The following is a 23,745-nucleotide window of genomic DNA, read 5'->3' on the forward strand; positions in this document are numbered from 1 at the left end:
CGGGTCACTCTGTCTCGGACTGCCTGAGCCATGGAGAAGCGTCGAGCCGAGCTAGTAAATGTGATGCCAAGGTAAACATAAGAGCTCACCACCTCGACCCGCCCTCCTGCTAATGTGAGAGTAGTGTGGCTCCTGACTGCGGATGAAGTGTGGAAGATCATAACCTTGGTTTTCCCAAGGTTCACTGTGAGCCCCTGCTGTGCGCAGAAGTCATCAAGAGCCACAAGGTGTCTTTGAAGCCCAACCTGCGTGTCGGATACCAAGACGATGTCATCAGCATAAAGCATAACATGGACAGTAATACCTGATAGCTCAACCCCAGAGCCCCCTCCCTGTCTGATGTAATCGACCACCTCATCAATATAGAGCCCAAAGAGCGTGGGGGAGAGCGGGCACCCCTGCTTCACACCAATGGTGCTAGCAACTGTGTCGGACAAGCCTCCTCGGCATCGGACTCTCCCAAAGACCTGCTCATATAGCCTGTATATGCCCCACATCATGTCTGAAGGTATGCCTAGTGTCTGTAGTCGCCGAAAGAGGCGCTCTCTGGGCGCAGTATCAAATGCCTTGCGGAAATCCACAAAGCAACAATAGAGCCGTTGCCTCCGTGCCTTGGCCTGATCAATCAGGTACCTCAATGTAAAAATGTGGTCGATGGTCGAGAAGGCTCGACGGAAGCCTGCCTAGCCTGCTGCTCTCAATCCCCCAACCTCTGCATGAGTGCTCAGCTCTGCCTCCAAAACTGCCCCCTATAGTTTGGCCAATATATGGCCAATCATGATGGTCCTGTAGTTCCTGGGGTCTAGTACATCTCCCGCTTTATGGATCGGCACAATAGTGTGCATCGTCCACTCAGCCGGAAACCCCTCTGACAGAGCTTTGTTGAAGAGATGAGCAAGAAATGGTGCCAATGTATCAATAGCATAGATGAGATGCTCTCCCTGTAATCCTGTATGATCTGAGAGAGAGAGAGAGTATTTCTAGAAGCACAAGCAAGCTAGCACAATGCGAGCACAACAGCTCCAAGCGCAGCACAAGCAGGGGAGCTCGAGCGGGGATAGGCGTAGCACTGCGCGAACAGGGCAACTCTAGGTGCAGCACAGCCACGGTGCGCAATGCGAGCAGGGCAGGACCACCAGTGCGTAGCGCAAGCAGGGAGAGCTTGTGCGACGTCACGCCATGGACCTTGCGAGAAGGAAAGAAAGCAGTAGCGTGAGCAGGGAGAAGACCACCAGCGCGTAGCGCGAGCAGTGAGAGCTTGCGCGACGTCGAGCCATGGACCTTGCGAGAAAGAAAGAAAGCTGTAGCGCTAGCAAGAAGAGGACCACCAACGCGTAGCGCGAGCAGGGCACGACCACCAGCGCATAGCGCGAGCAGAGAGAGAGAGAGAGAGAGAGAGAGAGAGAGATTTTATTAACGTCTTCCAAAAGACCGAACTCGGCCTATGAGACAAATCGGTGTACCTGTATGGGGTATCCTCTGTCATCCCAACAAAATGAAAAAGTACTGAACTAAAAAGCTAAATCTGGGTGTACAATAAGTACAATGAGTGGGGGAGGGGATGGAGCTCTACTACTAGGAGAATGCAAAGCTGTATGCATGGAGTATACAATCATGATATGCAACCTAGCTAGCTCCATCCTGTACCATACCGGGGGTATAAAATGGTATACATCAATGAAGGGAGTGTCCACAGCTCCTTGAAGAACATGCCTGGGTGTGCTCTGAAAAAGCGAGCCAGTCGCTAGGCACCCTCTCTGTGAAACTGAGCTCTGATCTGTGTCATCTCTCTCTCGTATAGGCGTGGTGTCCGAAAGCCAGGTGTCCTCTGTCTCTTGCGGGCTCTGAGTGTCTCTGCTCTCTGGAGAGTAATTCCCTGCTGTGTACGAGAGGGAGAAAGAGAGATATATTAACGTCTACGAGAGGCCAAAGTCGGCCTATGAGACAAAAAATAATACAACTGTGTTCTTCCGGTCATCGGAAGAAAAGGAAAAGAAAGAAAAGAAAAAGTGTGCATGTGTCTGGATACAACTGTGAATCAAAGGAGCCCATATACAAACAATATAAAGGGGGGTGGGGGGATATGGATGGAGTGCTAAGGCAAGATGCATCTCTATATGCCGAAGGGGTAGTACAAGCACGCTATGCAGATCTATGTCTAACTCCATTCAATGCCATAAGAGGGATATAAGATATCATACATCGCCGATGCTGAGGCTGTGAGTGGCGTGAGCATGTACCCTGAGTCTGAATGAAAGCGAGCTAGCCTCTCCTGTGTCTCCATCTGGTGTCTCATCCAAATAGCTGCTATCTCTCAAGGACGGAGTCGGGGTGCTCTGTGTCCAGTCTGTCTAGGTCTCCTCCTGGCTCTCAATTCCTCTGCTCTCTGTGCGGTCACCCCACGTGGTACATCAGCTGGCACTGGCATAGCTCTCTAGAAGAAATCTGTGAGCTGGGATTGTCTCCCACCCCTAGTGGGAGAGAGAGAGAGAGAGAGAGAGAGAGAGAGAGAGAGAGAGAGAGAGAGAGAGAGAGAGAGAGAGAGAAGATATATTAACGTCTACGATAGGCCAAAGTCGGCCTATGAGACAAAAAATAATACAACTGTGTTCTTCCGGTCATCGGAAGAAAAGAAACAAAAGAAAAAGTGTGCATGTGTCTGGATACAACTGTGAATCATCATGGATCGGTGGAGCCCATATACAAACAATAGAAGGGGGGATGGGGATGTGGATGGAGTGCTAAAGCAAGATGCATCTCTATATGCTGAAGGGGTAGTACAAGCATGCTATGCAGATCTATCTCTAACACCACCCAGTGCCATAAGAGGGATATAAGATATCATACATCGCGGATGCTGAGGCTGTGAATGGCGTGAACATGTACCCTGAGTCTGAATGAAAGCGAGCTAACCTCTCCTGTGTCTCCATCTGATGTCTCATTCGGATAGCTGCTATCTCTCGGTGACGAAGTCTGGGTGCTCTATGTCCAGTCTGTCTAGGTCTCCTCCTGGCTCTCAATTCCTCTGCTCTCTGTGCGGTCACCCCACGTGGTACATCAGCTGGCACTGGCATAGCTCTCTCGAAGAAATCTGTGAGCTGGGACTGTCTCCCACCCCTAGTGGGAGCGAGTGTCTGGAGGAGTCTCTCTCGAGAACTATGAAGCTCTAGTAGTAGTCTGCCAAGCTGTCGCTGGTCCGAGGCCTCCATCAACTCATGTAGTGAAGAGTGCTCCTCAAACAATCCTGCATATCTATCTCTGACCCCCTGGTGGGCTCTACATCTACATACAAAGTGATCCTCAGTCTCCACCTCCTCGCGGCACAATCTGCATATCCGCTCAGCTCTGGGAACCCATGCCACTCTCCCAGCCTCTATCTCTAGCTGATGTGATGAGACTCGTAGCTGTCCAATAGCAACACGAGAGCTGTGTGGCATGTATACATCCATGTACCGCGGTCGATGTATAAACCCATCCCCTGAGATGCTCATAAAGTGGTCTCTGTAATACAGCATCTTCGGTGGTAGTGGGCTCTCTGGTGCTGTCCATGTCTCCTGTATGTAGTGCTGCCATATGTCCTGTCTCATCACTCTGTTCCTCTCATTGAGAGAGAGGTAACCCCGTGGAGCAGACTGATCATACTGAAAAGGAGGCAACCGCTCAATGTCTATACCATGATGTGAGAACCACTGTAGCATCTGTGCATACCAAGATCTAGTGTGTCCAGCCTCGGCCAGCTGTCTGGATGCCTCAAAAGCTCGGCGGGATAATCTCTCCATGGGCATCTCCCTCATCCTGTATATAAAGGAGATCGTCTGGAACAATGCCTCCACTGCCATCGGTGGTGCAGCAAACTCAGCTCGAACAATGTCGTGCGGGACGGATGGTTTGCTGCGTATCATCCTCGAGAGCATCAAGATCTGTGGTCTCTCGAGCTGTACCCATGTGGAGGCTGCAAGCCCTGGTGCCCAAACCGCTGCTGCATACATCAAGGCTGGTGTCACTAATGTATCAAAGAGCCACCCCTTCGTGCGGGTTTCCTGAAAATGTGCCTGATTACATTGACGCTCAAGGCCAGCAAGAGCTGCATACCCTCGGGTCACTCTGTCTCGGACTGCCTGAGCCATGGAGAAGCGTCCAGCTGAGCTAGTAAATGTGATGCCAAGGTAAACATAAGAGCTCACCACCTCGACCCGCCCTCCTGCTGCTAATGTGAGAGTAGTGTGGCTCCTAACTGCGGATGAAGTGTGGAAGATCATAACCTTGGTTTTCCCAAGGTTCACTGTGAGCCCCTGCTGTGCGCAGAAGTCATCAAGAGCCACAAGGTGTCTTTGAAGCCCAACCTGCGTGTCGGATACCAAGACGATGTCATCAGCATAAAGCATAACATGGATAGTAATACCTGATAGCTCAACCCCAGAGCCTCCTCCCTGTGTGATGTAATCGACCACCTCATCAATATAGAGCCCAAAGAGCGTGGGGGAGAGCGGGCACCCCTGCTTCACACCAATGGTGCTAGCAACTGTGTCGGACAAGCCTCCTCGGCATCGGACTCTCCCAAAGACCTGCTCATATAGCCTGTATATGCCCCACATCATGTCTGAAGGTATGCCTAGTGTCTGTAGTCGCCGAAAGAGGCGCTCTCTGGGCACAGTATCAAATGCCTTGCGGAAATCCACAAAGCAACAATAGAGCCGTTGCCTCCATGCCTTGGCCTGATCAATCAGGCACCTCAATGTAAAAATGTGGTCGATGGTCGAGAAGGCTCGGCGGAAGCCTGCCTGGCCTGCTGCTCTCAATCCCCCAACCTCTGCATGAGTGCTCAGCTCTGCCTCCAAAATTGCCCCCTATAGTTTGGCCAATATATGGCCAATCATGATGGTCCTGTAGTTCCCGGGGTCTAGTACATCTCCCGCTTTATGGATCGGCACAATAGTGTGCATCGTCCACTCAGCCGGAAACCCCTCTGACAGAGCTCTGTTGAAGAGATGAGCAAGAAATGCATAGATGAGATGCTCTCCCTGTAATCCTGTATGATCTGTCGCCCGTCCAAGTTGAGAGAGAGAGAGAAAGAAAGAAAGAAAGAAAGAAAGAAAGAAAGATTTTATTAACGTCTAACTAGAGTGTGTATGTATGAGCCTTGAGGGAGGGAGGGAGAGGGTGTGTATTAGAGAGATGGAGAGAGAGAGAGTGTGTGTGTGTGTGAAAGAAAGAAAGAAAGCTGTATTAATCGTCTGCAAAAGGCCAAAATGACCTATGAGACCAAAATAGTCCATCCTCATCATCTAGATACATCATCAAGATTCAAGGGTACAAAGTAAAATGAAATAAACTGAAATGAACCAGTAGAGTATAGAGATAGCTCCAAAAGTGGGTATAAATAACATCATCATCCTAGTGTATTTAAGGTTTGAACTTTGAACTTTAGGTCTTGAGAAAGGCTTAAGGGAGGGAGGAAGAGAATGGGGGAGAGAAAGTGTGTGTGAGAGGGGCTGCCTTGGGCCCTTAAAGCCCCCGTCTAAAGACTCAAGCCAGCAAAAAACAAAAAAAAGTGGACGCCTCGATTAGGCAGTCGTACGCCTTGAACTGTTAGAGGTGCGCCTTGTAACAACTATGATACAACTTACTAAATACCCTAGCACGTAAACTTGGGCGGCTGGCCTTGGTCTAAACCATGTATTTGTGTGTCCTAGGCTATGTAATATGCATTCCTTTGATGCCGACATTGCACTTAGCTCGGTCATCCCTTGTTTACATCGTGTTGAGCACAATTGAGCAGAAAAAATCCATAAAATAATAAGTGAAGTGCTAAGAAACTTGCTCAAGTAGATAAAATTACAAGGACACCAAAACAAATCGATTTGTTGATGTCGATCACTTGTAGTAGCTCTGACTTCGTAAAAAATGTGTCACTGAAACCTGTTGAAGCCACCTTATTAACCACCATTAAGTGGCTAGTGTCCACCTTAGTCACTTAATGGTGCCAAAAACTTAATACTTGTAGCTCAAGTACTTTGTATACAACTCTGACAATGAAAATAATTATTGGTGCGACCCACCAAAGTTGTCCGCCATATATTAAGCATCCACTAAAGACTCAATGGGCCTATGAGACCAAAGTGATATAATAATGTCCATGGCATATCTCATCATAGAACGGAGAGAGGGAGTTCTACTAACGTCTACAAAGGACCAAAGGGTCTATAAGACCAACAATATTACATGTGCCCATGAATTGACAAAATTATAGAAAAAACATATTTAAAAATCCAACCAGAGCTAAAGGAAAAAAGCAGCCGTGTAAGTGCTAATGGTACAATGGTAATGTGAGGGGACCAACGTGGATCCTCAACATCTATGATAGTATAGAGGCTCTCCACATCGACACCCACCAAGCAAGGTGGCACCCATGGCACATGCATTGTTAGTGTGCGTTGCCTAGTCAATCGAGTAGGGACATCCCGCACTCTGGGTCAGGGGGTGGCAAGTGCCTTCATCCTGGGTCGGATGACAGAAGCTCATGTTGGTGGGCTCCAAGGTATATAGAGTATGCATTTGTGCCTCTCTGCATAGCTGATCTATGAGGCCGGGGGCGTGAAGGAGTGCACGCGAGTGATGGTGGACAGTCAAGCGCAGGCAGTGGGGAGTGGCAGACAGTCGAGCGAAGGAGGCAGGGAAGCGTGAAGGAGAGCAAGCGAGGGAAGGTGGCAGGGATGCAAAAGAGGGCAATTGGGCAGAGGCGGAAGGCGGAAGGGCAAACGAAGGAGGAAGGGTGCAAGAGAAAGAGAAATAAAGATATATTAAGTGTCTACTAAAGACCCAATGGGCCTATGAGACCAAAGTGATACAATAATGTCCATGGCATATCTCATGATTCATCATGGAACGGAGAGAGAGAATTCTACTAACGTCCACAAAAGACCAAAGGCAGCCCTGTAAGACCCAATTCCCTCCTTGAAGAGACGATGAACCTCCCTCTTATCTCAAAATACACTAGGGATCTAAAAAGATAGTGCTCCTCCGTCTCGACCTCTAGTAATCAGAATCGACAGATCCTGTTCTCTTGCAATAGCCTCTGCTGGCCCAATCTCAATCCTCAAGGGATGTGATGAGACCCTGATCTGGCCGATGGCAATCCTCAAGGCTTGTGAAATGTGTCTATGAAAACACAGGTTTCACAATGCAGCCATCCTCTGTAAGCCTCATAAAGTGGTCCCCATAAAACTGCATCTTTGTAGGAAACTGCAGTGGATCCAACAATGTGACATTGGTCTCACGTCTGAGGTCGGCTTGGATGAGTCAGTTAATGTCCTGGCAGGTGAGAGGTAATAGTGGCGCATCCAAACTGTGTAACCCTGGCATACTAAACCCTAACATGTCCCGTCTGGGCTAGACACCTAGACGACTCTAGTGCCAGCCAAGGTAGCCTGTCTCTGGCGAAGGTATAGATGCGGTATATGAAGGTCGTTGTCTTGAAGAGGGCATCAACTACCAAGGGGGGTGCTCGAAACTTTGCAAGGATAATGGAGTGGGGCAATACTTTCCAAGGATAATGAAGTGGGTGGGGTTAGGCTCCTGAGAGTATGCCCGGAAGCACTGTTGCTCCAATCGAGCCAACGCATGGGCCAATGGGTACGTAATGAAGTAGGGTCCAGAAAAGGTGACTAGGTATAAATGAGATGAGACGACGTCTAACTGATCCCCTGCATATGTAAAGCTCAGTCTGGAAGCCACACGGCATGAGGTGTTGAAGATCATAACCTTGGTCTTGCTAACTGTGAGGTCCCTCTACTCACAAAAGGCCTGCAATGCCATCAAATGTCTCTGTAGCCCCTTTGTTGAATCTGAGATCAGCACTATGTTGTCTGCATAAAGAAAAATGGGTGCCAACGTATCATAGTGTGTGGAACCCAAGTCTGTCAATGAAGTCAAAGATGTCATCTATGTAAATGCCGTATGTGTCGGAGAGAGACGGTGTCCCTGCTCCACTCCTATGGTGCTAGTGATCACATCTGACATGCGTCCTTGGTGCTCGGACTCTCCCTGTCACCAACTCATACAATGCCATGACTCCCAGTATCACTTCCACTTCAAGGGCCAACTCGTGAAGGCATCTAAGAAGACGTGCTTGAGGTACAGTATCAAAGGCCTTACGAAGTCCACGAAGCAGCAATAGACCTTCCACCCATTCGACTAGGCCTCCTCAATGATGGCTCTAAACGTAAAATATGGTTTATTAACATTTCAAAAAGACCCAAAGGATCTATGATACCACAAAAATGTACATAAGTTGTAAGTCAATATACTAAATCCAGTTTTTTATTTTCCAGCCAGTTTTTTGGTGTGATCAAGAAGGCCTACCTGTTAATAAAGAAGGGCAAAAAACATAAAAATCTTTTATTGTTGCAACCCAAAGCAAACCAAACAAGTAATAGTAAGCTTACCAGCAAGTGAACGTTCTTCTTGACATCGAGCGAAATCCCAGACTTTTACAGTCCCATCATCAGAGCAAGAGCAGAACTTCAAATCTGTGCTCGAAAAGCTGCATCATAAAAACCCAACATGGTAATTCTTTATTGTAGTTTACCATAGCACGCTGCACATAAGTGCACAAGAAGAAACATTTTGATTACTAAGCAGATGGATTAGCAAGATTCAAATAGAGGTTCATGCCAATAAACACATTCAAACTAACCAAGATGCCCTACAACAGGTTATGCCAGCAGTCGGTTTTTGAAAATCATAATTTTATCTTTACCTGCTTGTGCCTGTAAAAAACTTGGCCTGATGCCAGCATGAGGCCCCTCGCACCTAATCCGCCTGCCAAAAAGCAGGTGGAGCAACTCCCTACTTACCCTGAGGCAGACTGTTGGGCTCTTGAAATGCTGCTGCTTTCAAACTCGGTGCCACTTTGCCTCTTGCTGTAGTCCCAAAGTTCTTGGACGCAGGTTCTTGTCAGTGCATGAACTGATGCTTCAATCCTGCATCTTGCCCAGGCTAGCGCTTCATACCTGCCTGTATCGTCATGGCAAATGGGCTGCTTGCATGCCTGCCCTTTTGCTTGACCCTTCCCAATAAGACTAAAGCTATCCCACTACCCCAGTTGGAGTCTTTCCTCCCAAAAGCATGGCTCCTTTTCTCGTGCTTGTTCACTAATCTGTAAGTTTCATGTCCTGTATTCACAGGATTCACCTAAAGGCTGACATGTCTAGATAATCCGCCAGTTCTTGAGGTGGCCAATGTCGAGGGAAGGCCTAGAGGAAAACCATGGCATTATTAGCGTACTGAGGTAAAAGACCCAAAACCGGCTTCGGCTTTGGGAAGTGACTGGCCATATGGCGAACATTGGGCCAGGTGGGATTCCATCTAGCATGTGATTAAAGCCTCAATAAGGAGATTAACACTGCCACATACAGTACATGTACAATCTAGAATCACAATCTCCATCAGCATAGCTCCCTGTATAGAATGTGGTACTCCCTCAACAGGTCAACAAAAAGTCAACAAATTTGTGCAAGAAAAGTAGATTGTGTCACCATTTGGCTGCCCAAGTGGCTCTCCCCTATTTCGTGCAAAAGTACAAGAGGCCAGGGAGCTTCGTGTCGCCCATACTGAGGCCAGGATTACAAGAGGCCAAGCCTCGTGTCACCCATAGTGTGGTCAGGACGTGGAACCCACTATCACGGATCCACGTTTAGGCTTCCCACTGAGCCAGTTCCGTGCTCAGGAAGACCTTCTATCTACAGGTTCCATTAACGGGAGATGTATCCATTACATAATGCATGTGCGTGCATCGCTGCTTGCTTGAAACTGACTTCCCATGACTTGTTTTCATGTGACTACTTGCTATGACTGTTTCAGAGGCAGGAGACGCCCACCCGTGAACCGTGCGAGTGCCATGTATTTTGACATGGTTTGTGGCATGTGAATAGGTGGTGGTAAGTATTCATTGAAACCCTTGTTTATTTTGCTAAAGGTTTTATAACCTTCGTTGTTCACATTCATTAAAGTTGGGCACCGGCCACTGGCCAGTGCCCAGGGCCTAAGGGACCCACGTACGGACAGCCCAACCTTTGGGCACCCCTTTGATCATGTGAACCCTCTTTATTGATTGGACACTTAAAGGAGGTGCCCACCTTTGTTTGAGGTGGGCTATGCCACATGGCACATAGGGGTTGGACCCCTCCACCTCCTGCCCACCAACCATGTACACGACTGCCTCTCTCTCTCTCTCTCACTCTTGCACTTTTTGGAGGCTGGCGCATCTCTCCCTGCCGCTCATCTACAAGTCGACTATCATTCAGGTCTCTTGCTGCCTTCCGTACAGCTGAAAACCCTACTGTACCTACAGTACTTACTGAAAACCCTAATGTACCTGCAATACTAGTTGGAAACCCTGTTGTACCTGCAGCATTTGCTGGAAACCATACTATACCTACAAAACTTGCTGGAAACCCTACTGTACCAGCTGTACTTGCTGGAAACCCTATGTACCTGCTGTTCTAGCTGAGAACCCTATTGTACCTGCTGTACTTGCAGTAGTCATGTATTTGCTGTGAACCAGTTCCATGTGTACCTCTTTGAGCACCTTCTATTGGAAACCACGGACTAGTACATGATTGTGTACTTGTACCTATTCGTATTTGTGGCACAAGTGTTCAAACACCATGGTATGCCTAAGTCCATTGTGGGGGAAGGACTACAAGCCTCTTTTGGAGAGCTTTGTTTGACAATATGGACACTAAGGCTTAAGTTAGACTTTTCATTGGTTTTTCATCCCCAAACGAATGGGCAAAGTGAGGCTGCAAATTCAGCAGTCTTAGATCTCCTCAAATGCTATTTTGCAAATCAAAAAACTGCTTGGCAAAAGTATCTACCACTAGTAGAGCTTGCATACAACAACACAGTGCATGCCTCCACAGCAAAGGCCCCGTTTGAGATTGTATATGGCAAAGTGATATTGCCACACATCCTACGCACTAAGGATGAGATCTTTGCGGCAGATGACTATGTTAGAGATATTGATGTTGCCTTTGCACAAGTGCGGACAGCCATTGCTCGTTCATAGGATAAGCATAAGAGGCCTGCCAACAAGCATAGAAGAGAGGTGGACATCAAAGAGAATGATTGGGTATTACTGAAATTTGAGAAAACAAGACTCCATAAGAGGCCAGGAAAGGAGAGAGCATGCCCTACACTCGCTACCCGGTATTACACACCTTTTAAGGTGATAAAGCATATCAATGACGTTGCTTTCCGGCTTGCATTCCCTCGTCATTGGAGAATTCACAATGCCTTTCATGTGAGTCTATTGCGGAAGTATGTGGAGCCAGAGCCAAAAGAGCAGCCTGAGGTTGAGCTAAAGAAAGTTCTTTCACAAGGAGAGAAAGCTACCTAATGGTAAGCTTTCCAGGCGATACCTTGTGAAGTTCAAAAAACTTGCCTATCGACGCGAAATGGGTTTATGAAAACTACTTCAGAGATTACCCACAGGTCAACTGTTTAGAAGCCCAAGGGGATGTCACCATTTTGGCCACCCAAGTGGCTCTCCTTTATTTAGTGCCAAAGTACGGGAGACCATGGAGCATTGTGTTGCTCGTACTAAGACCAAGACTCATGTCACTTACGGGAGGCTAGGCCTCATGTCACCCATAGCGTGCCCAGGATGTGGAACCCTCTGTCAAGAATCCTAGTTTAGGATTCCCACCGAGCCAATTCCGTGCTCAAGAACAGGCTATTTACAAGTTCTAGGAACGGGAAATGTATCCATTGCATAATGCATGTGCACGCATCTCTGCTTGCTTGAAACTGATTTTGCGTCACTTGTTTTCATGTGACTACCTACTATAATGTGTCGAGTTCACGAGCAAGGGACACCCACCCGTTAACCGTGCATATTTTGACATGGTTTGTGGCATGTTAGCAGCTAGCAAGTATTCATTGAAACCCTTGTTTATTTTTCTAAAGGTTTCATAACCTTCGCTGGTCACGTTCATTAAAGTTGGGCACCAGCCACTCTAGCCATTGCCCGGGGCCTAAGGGACCCATGTATGGGCAGCCCAACCTTCCGGCACCCTTTCGATCATGTGAACCCTCTTTATTGAGTGGGCAGTAATAGGAGGTACCCACTATTACTGCCCACCTTTGTTTGAGGTGGGCTAAGCCACATGGCACATAGCGGTTGGACCCCTCCACCTCCTACCCACCAACCATGCACACAACTTCCTCTCTCTCTCTCTCTCTCTCTCTCTCTCTCTCTCTCTCTCTCTTACAGAGGATGTGTTCGCAGGTTCAGTTTCAGGAACCTCGAACAAAACTCTGGCTTTTTGACACTCTAGTGACATCAGCTATGCTTTATGGAGTGCAGATATGGGGACCTTCAGTGGGCCATCACAGCGCAGGCGGGTGGAGAGGTATGGAGAGGCCTTTGGTATCTATGATTGCTAGGCTTATTAGAGCCAAGGCTGTGGTACCTCATGAGATTATTCGAGCAGAGCTGGCGGCTGCCCCTCTGGTGATTGAGGCTCTTACGAGATCAGTCTCCTACATACATGGCTTGTGGGATCTCCCCCGAGACAGATATGCACGCCTCGCCCTGGAGTCCTCCCGACAGTTAGCTTTACAGGGAGACACGGCTTGTTGGTATGGACAGATGACATCTTGGTTCCAGGCACATGGTTTTAGCATGGACAGATTGCCTCCCTTCCAGTATTCTCTGGAGGCACCCTCTCTCACTCTTACACGGACAGAGATTACCAGACTCATCCGTCAGGATTTAGTTCAGCTGGACATTAGGAGGACATGGATACAGCCGACTGAGGAGCTGGGCACGAAGATGGCTTTCTACAGAGAACATTTTCTTCAGCTCACAGCAGATGGTTTTGTGATCAGACCCAGTTACATGGATGTACACTTGTCTCATGCAGTACGATGTGCTATTGGTCAGATTCGCACATCCTCACACCAGCTTGAGATTGAGATTGGCCGATATAGAGGTATACCAGCTGAGGCCAGGATATGCCGAGTATGCCATGGGGAGCCAGAGACAGAGCTGCATTATATATGCCATTGTACTGCATACTATGAGATACGTGGTCGTTTCCACTGTTTATTCAGAGAGGGTTTTGGACCACTTTCCAGAGTCATGGGGTACCAGGACCAGAGGTGTTTGGGATTGTTCTTGCTTGAGCTGCGGAGACATAGAGATAGCCTGCTTAGGCGCACAGAGAGCCAGACTCAGAGGCACATTACAGACTTCTTTAGTCCGGCCATCACTGCGCCAGATGGACCACAGCAGCAGCAGGACATGGATACCGCCCACACCAGGGGTACACTGATTGATCGTGCGATTGAGCTTGGGTGGTCCAGACGCCCACGACCACGGAGGAGGGCATCCCAGCATAGACGGAGGTTGCAGCGGCAGATTCGGATTATTCTTGCGAGGCATGCGAGACACCCAGTCAGGGTGCTGACCACAGAGGATATTGAGGAGATCCGCCAGTGTCCGATGCGGCACATATTATGAGATGGAGGTACCTCCATAGTGTACCTTCCAGTTCCAGTTTCATTTTCTAGGTGCCAGTAGTATCATCTTTATTTTTCATTTTCTGGGTTTTTTTATCCAGACATTGTATCAGATCCACCATGATGTAACTTTTGGTCTCATAGGTCATTATGGCCTTTTGAAGACGTTAATATAACATTTCATTTCATTTCATTTCATTTCTACCGAGAGCCAGACTGATGCGCACACTACAGGAGATAGGAGTGCCCACAGCTGATTTGGGGAATCATGGCTTTATACAGGACAGTTGTGGGGCAGGTACCTACTACTCAGCGTCATTTGGATGCATTGCACACGTTTGCACAGGACAGTGGATTGTCTGTTAACCTTGGTAAAACCAAGGTGATGGTGTTTAACACCACAGCACAGTGGGTTAGGAGGTCACCACCCACCTTTACATATGGTTAGGACACAATGGAGTATACAGATGCATATACTTACCTTGGTGTGGTTTTTAGTGGCCCACTATTTTCCTTGAGGAGAGCAGTGGAGACCAGATTGACCAGAGCTTATGCACTCACTCGATCACTCTCCTTTATACATAGCACTTGGGCTCTCCCTAGAGACAGATATGCTCGCTTAGCCCTAGAGTCTTCACGACAGTTGGCATCACAGGGAGACGGATCATGTTGGTATGCACAGATGACAGCTTGGTTCCAACTGCATGGCTTTAGTATGGACAGACTACCTCCATTTCAGTACTCCCTGGATGTAACCTCCCTCTCTCTCACACGGGTAGAGATTACCAGACTTATCAGGCAAGACTTGACTCAGCTGGACACTAGGAGGACATGGATACAGCCGACACACGAGCTTGGTACGAAGATGGCTTTCTATAGAGATCATCTTCTCCAGCTCACGGAGGATGGGTTTGTGATTAGACCCAGCTACATGGATACTCATCTTTCTCATGGGGTACGGTGTGCTATTGGTCAGATGCGCACATCCTCACACCAGCTAGAGATTGAGACTGGCAGATTCAGAGGAGTACCAGCTGAGGCCAAGATTTGTTAGTTGTGCCAGATGGAGCCAGAGACAGAGTTACATTACATATGTCACTGTCCAGTATATTATGAGATACGAGGCCGTTTTCACTGCCTGTTCAGAGAGGGTTTCGGACCACTTTCCAGAGTCATGAGATACTAGGATCATAGATGCCTCGGATTATTCTTGCTGGAGCTACGTAGACATAGAGAGGGTCTCTTGAGAGGGAGGGAATCAGAGAGGGAGAGACACGTACAGAGGTTGATTACAAACTTCTTTGGACCAGAGATTGAGCAGTCAGGCCAGCAGGCATTGCAGCTAGCCCCAAAGTATAGCCGCACCAAAGGTACACTGATTGATCGGGCTATAGAGCTGGGGCGGTCCAGGCGCCCCAAGATGAGACACCGGCGGAGACTACAACGGAGGATCAGGACCATACTAGCACGGCATTGGAGACGTCCAGTTAGAGTACTCACCATGGAGGACATTGAGCATATCCCAGTCTGAAAGGGGTCTGGTGGACTCCAAGATGTTTAAATATTTGGAAAGTACAAGCTTTGGGAATGGGGGATTATCCTAGAATACAAAGGACCACACTCCTAAAATTTAGGAGAGTTGCTATTTTTGGCCCGACTCCGATGGAAATTCTGTTCGCGTCATTACATCTGGAATTGAGCAGATACCAAGAGTTGGCAAAGTGCCTATGACAGAATGTCTACCAAATGGGATATTTTTAGAGGTAAAGATTATGGAAGGACCCATCTCTTAGATTGGGACATGTGGCAAGAAAGTGGACCAAAGTGAGACAAGTGGCCTGACACTTGTTAGAAAAAGGATCAAAGTGGCCTCACACTTGTCACTTCAGCTATTGTGTGGCTCTGCACTTGTCATCGTAACCTTCTCTTGCCATTTTAGCTCATGGGAGGCCCAAATCTATAAATTGGAGCCCTCTCTCTTCATTAATAGAGGCTCTCTTGCTCCACACTAGCCTCTACCACCGTTACAGGTTGCCCTAATGATGGCTACTCTCTTTCTCTCTCACTTGAAGGCTGCCCATGAGGAATACCGGCTGTTGGGGACTGTTTTGGAGGTTTCCATCGCGAAGAAATACTAAAGGCAAGGGTATTTAATCATTTATTATGATTTCTAGCCATTGTACTACTTGTACCAACATTTGTACTTGCTGTACTAGCTTCTGTACTTGCTATACCACCCATTGTATCGGCTGTACCAGCTTCTGTACTTGATGTACCTGCTATACCAGCTACCGTACCGGCTGTACCAGCCACTGTACCTACTGTACCACCCATTGTACTAGCTTACCAGCTTCTGTACTTGCTGTACCACCCATTGTACCTGCTGTACCAACCACCGTACCGGCTGTACCAACCACTGTACCTGCTGTTCCAACCACTGTACCGGCTGTACCAGCCATTGTACCTGTTGTACCGGCTGAATGGAGAGTTGTACTTGATGTACCCTCTCTATTGCATGAAGACCCGTGGTTTTTGGGGAAGAATCAATACCCACACGGAGGTATATGGATTATATTGTTGGCTCGGCATTTCTACAACCTATGTTCCGGCTTGGTTGCCTCGTGTTGGGCTGTGTTATGGCATTTGTGTATGGATAATCCGGCATCTCCCGTGGGGAGAGTAAGGCCCTCAAAGCTTGTACATGATATTATTCTCCTTGGGTAATAAAATACTCCAAGGGGGGGGGGGGGTCGGCCCATTCCGGCCTCTATGTGGTGTCACATGTGCAAGATCCATTTTCAGCATTTGTGGATGTTTTGTCCAGCTTTATGTTTTATGCAAAGTGATGATGGATATGTGTTAAGGTTGTGGCCATGTTTAAGGTTTTAATATGCATTGATGGTATCAACAAGTGTGTCAAAGGCCCTAGCCACTTTAGAGCCTATGAAGCAAGAGCATGAGCAATAGACAGCTTGGTCTAAGGATTTATGAATTCACAAAATTTATCTTGGAAGTATGGAGTTGGCTTTATGTGCACACGTTTAGCACTCTTTCCATATGGATATTGTGGATTATATTATCAAGCTTACAGGCAAGCTATATGGAGATATATCTTAGGATATCTTAAGGATATGGTGACGAGATATTTCTTCTGGCTTCATGACCAACCTGGCAAAGAAAAGTATACTTTGAGTTTGCAAAGTTAGTGCTTTTGCTATGAAGTGTTTTAATATGCATTGATGGTATCAACAAGTGTGTCAAAGGCCCTAGTCCCCCGGGCACCGCTGCGAGTTACATTGGTATCAGAGCATAGGCTTTCTTGGAAGCGGAGGCTTCCTTCTATCAATAAGGAAGAGAAAAGATCTGGAGTGGAGACCACACTTACCATCATTGCTATTAAGCATGGCCAGCCACTTTAGAGCCTATGAAGCAAGAGCATGAGCAATAGACAGCTTGGTCTAAGGATTTATGAATTCACAAAATTTATCTTGGAAGTATGGAGTTGGCTTTATGTGCACACGTTTAGCACTCTTTCCATATGGATATTGTGGATTATATTATCAAGCTTACAGGCAAGCTATATGGAGATATATCTTAGGATATCTTAAGGATATGGTGACGAGATATTTCTTCTGGCTTCATGACCAACCTGGCAAAGAAAAGCTAAGTATACTTTGAGTTTGCAAAGTTAGTGCTTTTGCTATGAAGTGTTTTAATATGCATTGATGGTATCAACAAGTGTGTCAAAGGCCCTAGTCCCCCGGGCACCGCTGCGAGTTACAAATGGAGAAGACTTTTTCAAGTAGGGAGGTGTTGTACAGGTGTGCCTTCTCTATGGAATGCTTTGCTGTTATAACAAGAGTTTTCTTTTGGAAGTCCTGGGTGAAAAGCTTCGAGGGATTCTATTAGTAGAGGATTCTACAAGTTGTACTTTGTACTCAAATTTTGATCAAGTAAAGAAATACCGCAAGGGGCGCCACTACGTTTTGGGGCCAATCGGTGTCCTTGTATTATTTGCAGGAGCACTCTAGCTCCCCTTGTTTGTTTTCTTTTCCAGGTTCCCATGGGTGATGAAGTGCTTTATGTGCGAGTGTTTGTTTCACCGCCCGTCAGATTTCTGGCCGGTTTCATGGTTCCATTGCCGGGATATCGTCGACTTTCTCAAGGAGGCGAGCCCATGGTTGTCACATCAAAAGCTTCAACATGTGGAAAGAGAAAAGGAAGTGGAAGAGCAAAATCTGAGAATGAAGCTCAGGAGAAAAGACAGCAAGGACAGGAAGTAGTTAGCTAGGAACAAGAAGCAGTTGAAGTGTTATGGTGCAAGAGATGGGTTGAAGGCTATGGCTTTCGTCACCGATGGAATCTTTACGGAGGCTTCATGGGGTTCGGAAGGCAGCTTCTTTCTATGTTTAGCAATGGTGATCTACTATGCTTCATTGGGACTTGTGCTTACCACTTGGGTGGAGTGCAAGCAAGTTTTGGGTGCCTGTGGATGTATCACATGAGGCTCATTTGGAAGAGGAGGAACTTGATGAGGTTCTTATTCTCGAGCAGATACTGGCACATAAGGAAAGAAAGGTAGAGGGTAAAGTTTCCCGTTGCTATCTTGTGAAGTTTAAAGAACTATTCACAGATGGATGCGAAGTGGATGGAGGAGGGTGACTTAGTAGATTCACCTCAGGTATTGCAGCTTTATCTTGATACCTTTGAGTTGGAACCGACTCTTGCGACAGCTCATTCAGGTTCAGTAGAGCATGGGTCTGGAGCATTGCCTGATGCTCAAGAGGGGGGTAGCACCTTTGCTCCCTTGTTACAGACAGGCTCAGTTTTTCATCTAGGAGTCGCTTGGTGATATCTTTGTATTCACCCGAAGGTACTGAGGCTGACAGTACATCTGCTTATGGGACTTCTATGATATTGTGTACCAATCACATGAGATGGTAAAGTTGGGTTTGGTTCACAGTCGGCCGCACCATGAACTATAACTGCAACTATGGATGGTTTTTGCCTTTGGAACTAGGGTATGACTGAGGAAGATTGGGACATTGATCTTTGTCATATGGTTTTGGCTGTTCTTGACCACAGGATCGATCAATTGGATATTGAGATGATGCTATTTGTGGAGTTGGTCTCCTTTGGAATGGCATGTTTTGGTTGAGCTCAAAGTCTGCGGCAACCTGAGCTAACACATCGAGACTCTATGAAGGGCATAAGTCTTGCGAGCAGTCCTAGAGTGGTTTGGTTCATATATGGATTAAACTCTATCTGTGCATGTATTTATACACTTTCCGAGGTATTATTGTATTCTGGTGCCATTGGATCTTGGTACCCTTGAGAATACATTGAGTAATCCTCTGGATGTGTCAGGATGAGATGCATGTATATTGGTATGATACATCAAGTACTTTATTATGTTCATGGATGCATCACTGAGTGTGGCTCCTACGGGATGGCCATGAGCAGAGTGGGTAAATCATCAAGAGGGACAATGTGGGAAGTACTTAGTGGATGTATAGTTTAGATGCATTGAGTGCTTTCATATACTCATGTTGTACCATCAGTCGTGGGTCCTGCGGGATATTCATGGGTGTAAGGCTTGCGAGCAGCCCTGAGACTGTTATTTTGGAGTAGGTAGAGCATCTTGGGGAGCATATTGTTTGCGAATGCATATATGTGTCATGCATATGTTTGTCATATGTTGAATGATGCATGGTTTTGTTTTTGGCTAACACAAGTGACGTGTTTCCACTTGGTTTTAGACTTTTGCTCCAGGTTCTGAAGCAACAAGCAAGAGTTGTTTGTCACTTTGACGTGACGGTATGGCCTTATCGTTCAGGATGATTGTTTCATCACCCAGATGCACTGGAGGGGCATTACTTTGGTCATATGGGAACTCTTTCTTCATTGGATGCTTACTGTGTTATTGAGTGCAATCGAGGACGCTTGCTATTTTTCAAGAGGGGGGTGTGTTACGACCCTGTGTTTTTCTCTCTGGACAACAAGCAGGTAGGCACGAGCACGGGATGGACAGTGTGAACAAGCATCAATTGGATATGAAAAGGAATTTCATAAGTGTGGTCAGCCCAAGTGTGAAAGGGGACAAAAAGGGGGATTTTAAAGTTTATAAGGTTTAATAACCTTTGAAGGCTTAATATATTATTTTTTGAAGGCATGCGTTTTTGCTATATTGGGCGTTTTTGAAAAGCAATCGCCTCTTTATAAAGGTGGAGGTAGGCGCATGGAGCAGCAGGCGCATCCCCTTGAGCAGGTCGCCGTGTGGAGCTGGTGTGTGGTCGCCGTGTGGGCTACAGGGAGTGCTGGGCGCTGCTGCACATGGGCCACAGCAGGGTGGCTACTGCGCACATGGGCTCCAGGGAGGCCAGGCACACATGGGCTACAGGGCGCTACTGCGCATGGGCTACAAGCAGGCTGCGTATGGCTAAGGGCGCCAGGTGGGCTACAGCCAGCAGAGGGGAGCGCTGACGCACATATGGACTACAGCCAGTCGGGCAGCCAAGCAGGCGACCAGGTGGCTGCGTGTATGGGCTACAGGGTGCTGCTGCGCATGGAAGACCACGGCGTTGCTGCACATGGGCTACAGCCAGCAGACGGGCACCAGGCGGCTGGGCTACAGCCAGCAACTGGTGACTAGGCGGGCAACAACGGGCAGCCAGTCTGGCAGCAACGAGCAGCCAGCAATGGGCAGCCAAGTGGGTGTCAGGCAGGAGATTCGCTGCAGCCAGTCGGGCAGCCAAGCGGATGTCAGGTGGGAGGCTCTCGATTGCAAGCCTTGTTTATGAGATTGGGATACAGAGGATCAAGTTAAGATGCATAAGATGATGTTCTGGGAAGAGATGTGTGTTGCTCTTCGTCTCGGGCTTATGTGTATTCAGGGATTGCTTGACACATCCTCTATCTTTCTCTCTCTAGGTTTTTGGCACCGTGATTGATGGTGCATATATGTGGATTTTTCTCATGGAAACAGGACATTGGTTTTTTTCGAGAAGAAACAGGACTTCGGTATTGAGGATGCAAGCCTATGGTTTATGGGGATACAGGTCTATGGTTTATCGGATACAGGTCTTTGGTTTCATGTGGAAAGCATGTCTTTGGATTCATGTGAATAGGTTCTAGTTTTCTCGAGGTTACATGCAAGATGTGACTATAGGAAGGACGTGTGGTTTGGTACAGCCCTACTGCTGTTTGGGAAAGGGTCTGTGGGATCCATGGTAGAGATGGAGAAGACCTTTTCAACCAGGGAGGTGTTGTATAGGTGTGCCTTCTCTATGGAATGTTTTGCTGTAATAACAAGAGTTTTCTTTTGGAAGTCCTCGGTGAAAAGCTTCGAGGGATCCTATTGGTAGAGGATTCTACAAGTTGTACTTTGTACTCAAATTTTGATCAAGTAAAGAAATACCACAAGGGGCACCATTGCGTTTTGGGGCCAATCAGTGTCCTTGTATTATTTGCAGGAGCACTCTAGCTCCCCCTGTTTGTTTTCTTTTCCAGGTTCCCATGGGTGATGAAGTGCTTTATGTGTGAGTGTTTGTTTCACCGCCCGTCAGATTCCTGAAGGCCGGTTTCACCAGGGAGGCTTGAGCCACAGTCTTTGCGGGGGTGTGAGCCAAGCTTCAGTATGAGAGCACCTGTGCATGCATGGTCTCGGAACAACAGTTTCGCATTCACTCACCTCCAGGTGTATGGGACTGGTGGCTAGACTACTTTGACTCTTTCGACAAGTCCGGCTTCAACAATCTACTCCGACACATTCTTGTCTGGGTAACTTGTCTTCATATTTGCATTTGCATTGGATTATCTAGCTAAAGCCCTTCGAATCTTGTACACAGATTAAAATATTCCAATAATATACTTCAGTATTGAGGGGGAGTCGGCCCGTTCGCGACCCGAGTGGTGTGTACTCTGCAGTGCTTCTCTGTTGCAGATTATCTTGTGTAATGAGGTATCATTCAGTTGTTTTGTGCATTGTGGCTACTACGACATTTTTTAAGTGTTGCACATATTGTTCACAAGACGGTGCCCAAGGATATTCATATCTAGCCGGTGTAGTTACAAATTGAGGTTGAGTGATATAACTACTGCTGTCAAAGGGTGTAATTCAGGTGCCACATCACAAAGAATCCAAGAAGCATGTTTCTATCATAGTTGTCATAAACTTGGCATTGGCAAGCTCAAACCCCATTCTCACATTTTTGCCCAGGCGGAGCCATTGAGTTGTTTGCACCCCAACTTGCCAGCCAACCCTTTGCTCCATCGTTGACAACAAAGTTGGAAAGCATTGGTTGGCGAGTTGGGAAAGGCCACATTGGTTAGAATGCCACATAGCATATTAAGCCTGGCCTTGGGAGATTATGTCCTACCTAGCAGTCAATGAAGAGATTGAGAGCCCACTGTTAGGCACAGCTGTACCACTGCCATTGCAGTGCAACTTCAACAAACTCTTCCTTGCACTGTAACCTTGTGCATGCATCAAATCGATCTTTCTCATACTTGTGCTTCTCTCTATGGAGAACACAACTAACCTTATAACATGTAACATGGCATGATGACACAGTGTTGAGATCTGTTTTTGTTCTTATCTTGTGCCATTTTCAATATGTTTTCGAGGTTTCTGTTTTCATTTTGTTTAAACATTTTGACAACAATCATACTATGGTTTCTATCTGAAGACTCTTGTGCAGTAATGTACAGAAGTTGCACAAATAAACCATCAAAGCATACCTTAAATCTCGAATAGCCTCTTTGTGTCCCTTGTTAGCTTTGACATTGTTCATATTCTGTTGCCAGTACCTGCACATAGCATCCTTGCAAACATCATAAAGGCCACCCACCAGACAAAATCGACATTAAGGCAAAACTAATAACTCTTATAGACAATACTGACTTGATACAGCCACCTTCGTCCCCTGTAACCATCCAATTTTCATTGTGACTCCACACCATTGCTCCTATCGCTTCATCATGGGCCTAATAAAGCAAGATATATTTGAATATCTTATCATAGCTCCGCCAAATAACTCACATAAGAAAATTGATATGCCAACAAGTAAAGCAAACCTGTAAGATCATCTCAAAATTAAATGACGTGCCATTCCACAATGTGAATTCCCCACTCTGAGACCCCGTGATAAGCCTCCGTCCTTGCGGTGTCCACTTTCACAAAAAAACATACAAGAAAGATGTTAGTGTATATCTTTTGGAGTTGTACCAATTTAGAGATCAGCTATGAAGAAAGAAAGAAAGAAAGAAAGTTATACTAATTGTCTTCAAAAGACCCAATGGATCTATGAGACCAAAAGCTATACAATAGTGTCCATGTAATCTCAAACAAAGACTAGAGCTATGAGCTGGGAATGTCAAATCCGAGCCATATGATACAAAATGGGATGATGATCATCACAAAGTGTATGGAGCTAACCCCCCCAGTAGGAGGAGGGGGCCGTCAAGTATATCAAGCATGGGGGTAGCCTATAGAAGGCTCTCCAGATCCATTGGCGTGGGAAGGTGTCTCTATGCCTCTCCAAGATCTCCTCAAGCTGGGGCTGATGTTTGTGTGCTAGCAAGGTCCACAAAGTCTGGGGCGTTGGGCTCGCTGAAATGTCGTGGCCTGATCTAGTGTCACACCAAAGTGGGGTCTGGCGCGTGGTACCTCATAGCCACTTACATCACCAAGTTCTTCCCTTCAACCTAGGGTGGCGGTGCCAAGCGACAACCACGAGGGGGCGCAATCTTAGATGGCCTAACCCAACAGACCAAGCAACGCACATTCACAGAACTAGAGCAACCTCCGCCACTCCGCAGCCCGGATGCCACTTTAGACATGGCACTCTAGCTAGAGCAATCTTGACAAGCAAGGCCTATAGGCCAAGGCAACCCTCCACACGGCAGCTCCATATTGGTGAGATACTCTAGAGGCATACGGCTTGCAGAAAATGGTTGTGGAGATCTTATATCAGATCACATACCTACACATTGAGCGCTCCTTCCCTCTTCAAACAGAGGGCTACATCCGACATCTCGTCTCATCCTCGAACAAAATGGCAATGCTCGGATCACTAGGAAGGTGGTATTGTCCATCAATTTAAGCAAAAAGTACTACTTGAGCGAAACTAGTACAGGAATGTTGTAAGGTAAATATTAAAAGGAATAGGAATTCGACCTTCTATGTACAAGTGAAACAAAATCCAAATTTTACATATATTT

General features: G+C 47.0%; 1 protein-coding gene across 2 annotated transcripts in view; it reads right to left on the reverse strand.

Annotated features, from left to right (window-relative positions):
- The window catches only part of LOC147613904 (polyadenylation factor subunit 2-like), a 137,224-nt gene that overhangs the window by 93,540 nt on the left and 19,939 nt on the right, over positions 1–23,745 (reverse strand). For both annotated transcript variants that reach the window (XM_086781910.1, XM_086781909.1), the window contains 4 exons: positions 22,600–22,695; positions 22,427–22,509; positions 22,264–22,332; positions 8,445–8,542 (listed from right to left, as the gene is read on the reverse strand). In XM_086781910.1, the coding sequence (XP_086638036.1) occupies positions 8,445–8,542; positions 22,264–22,332; positions 22,427–22,509; positions 22,600–22,695 (346 nt within the window). The remainder of the gene's footprint in view (positions 1–8,444; positions 8,543–22,263; positions 22,333–22,426; positions 22,510–22,599; positions 22,696–23,745) is intronic.

This window comes from Cibotium barometz, chromosome 43, assembly GCF_041138505.1.
Source record: "Cibotium barometz isolate CiBa-2024 chromosome 43, ASM4113850v1, whole genome shotgun sequence".
Taxonomy (NCBI): domain Eukaryota; kingdom Viridiplantae; phylum Streptophyta; class Polypodiopsida; order Cyatheales; family Cibotiaceae; genus Cibotium; species Cibotium barometz.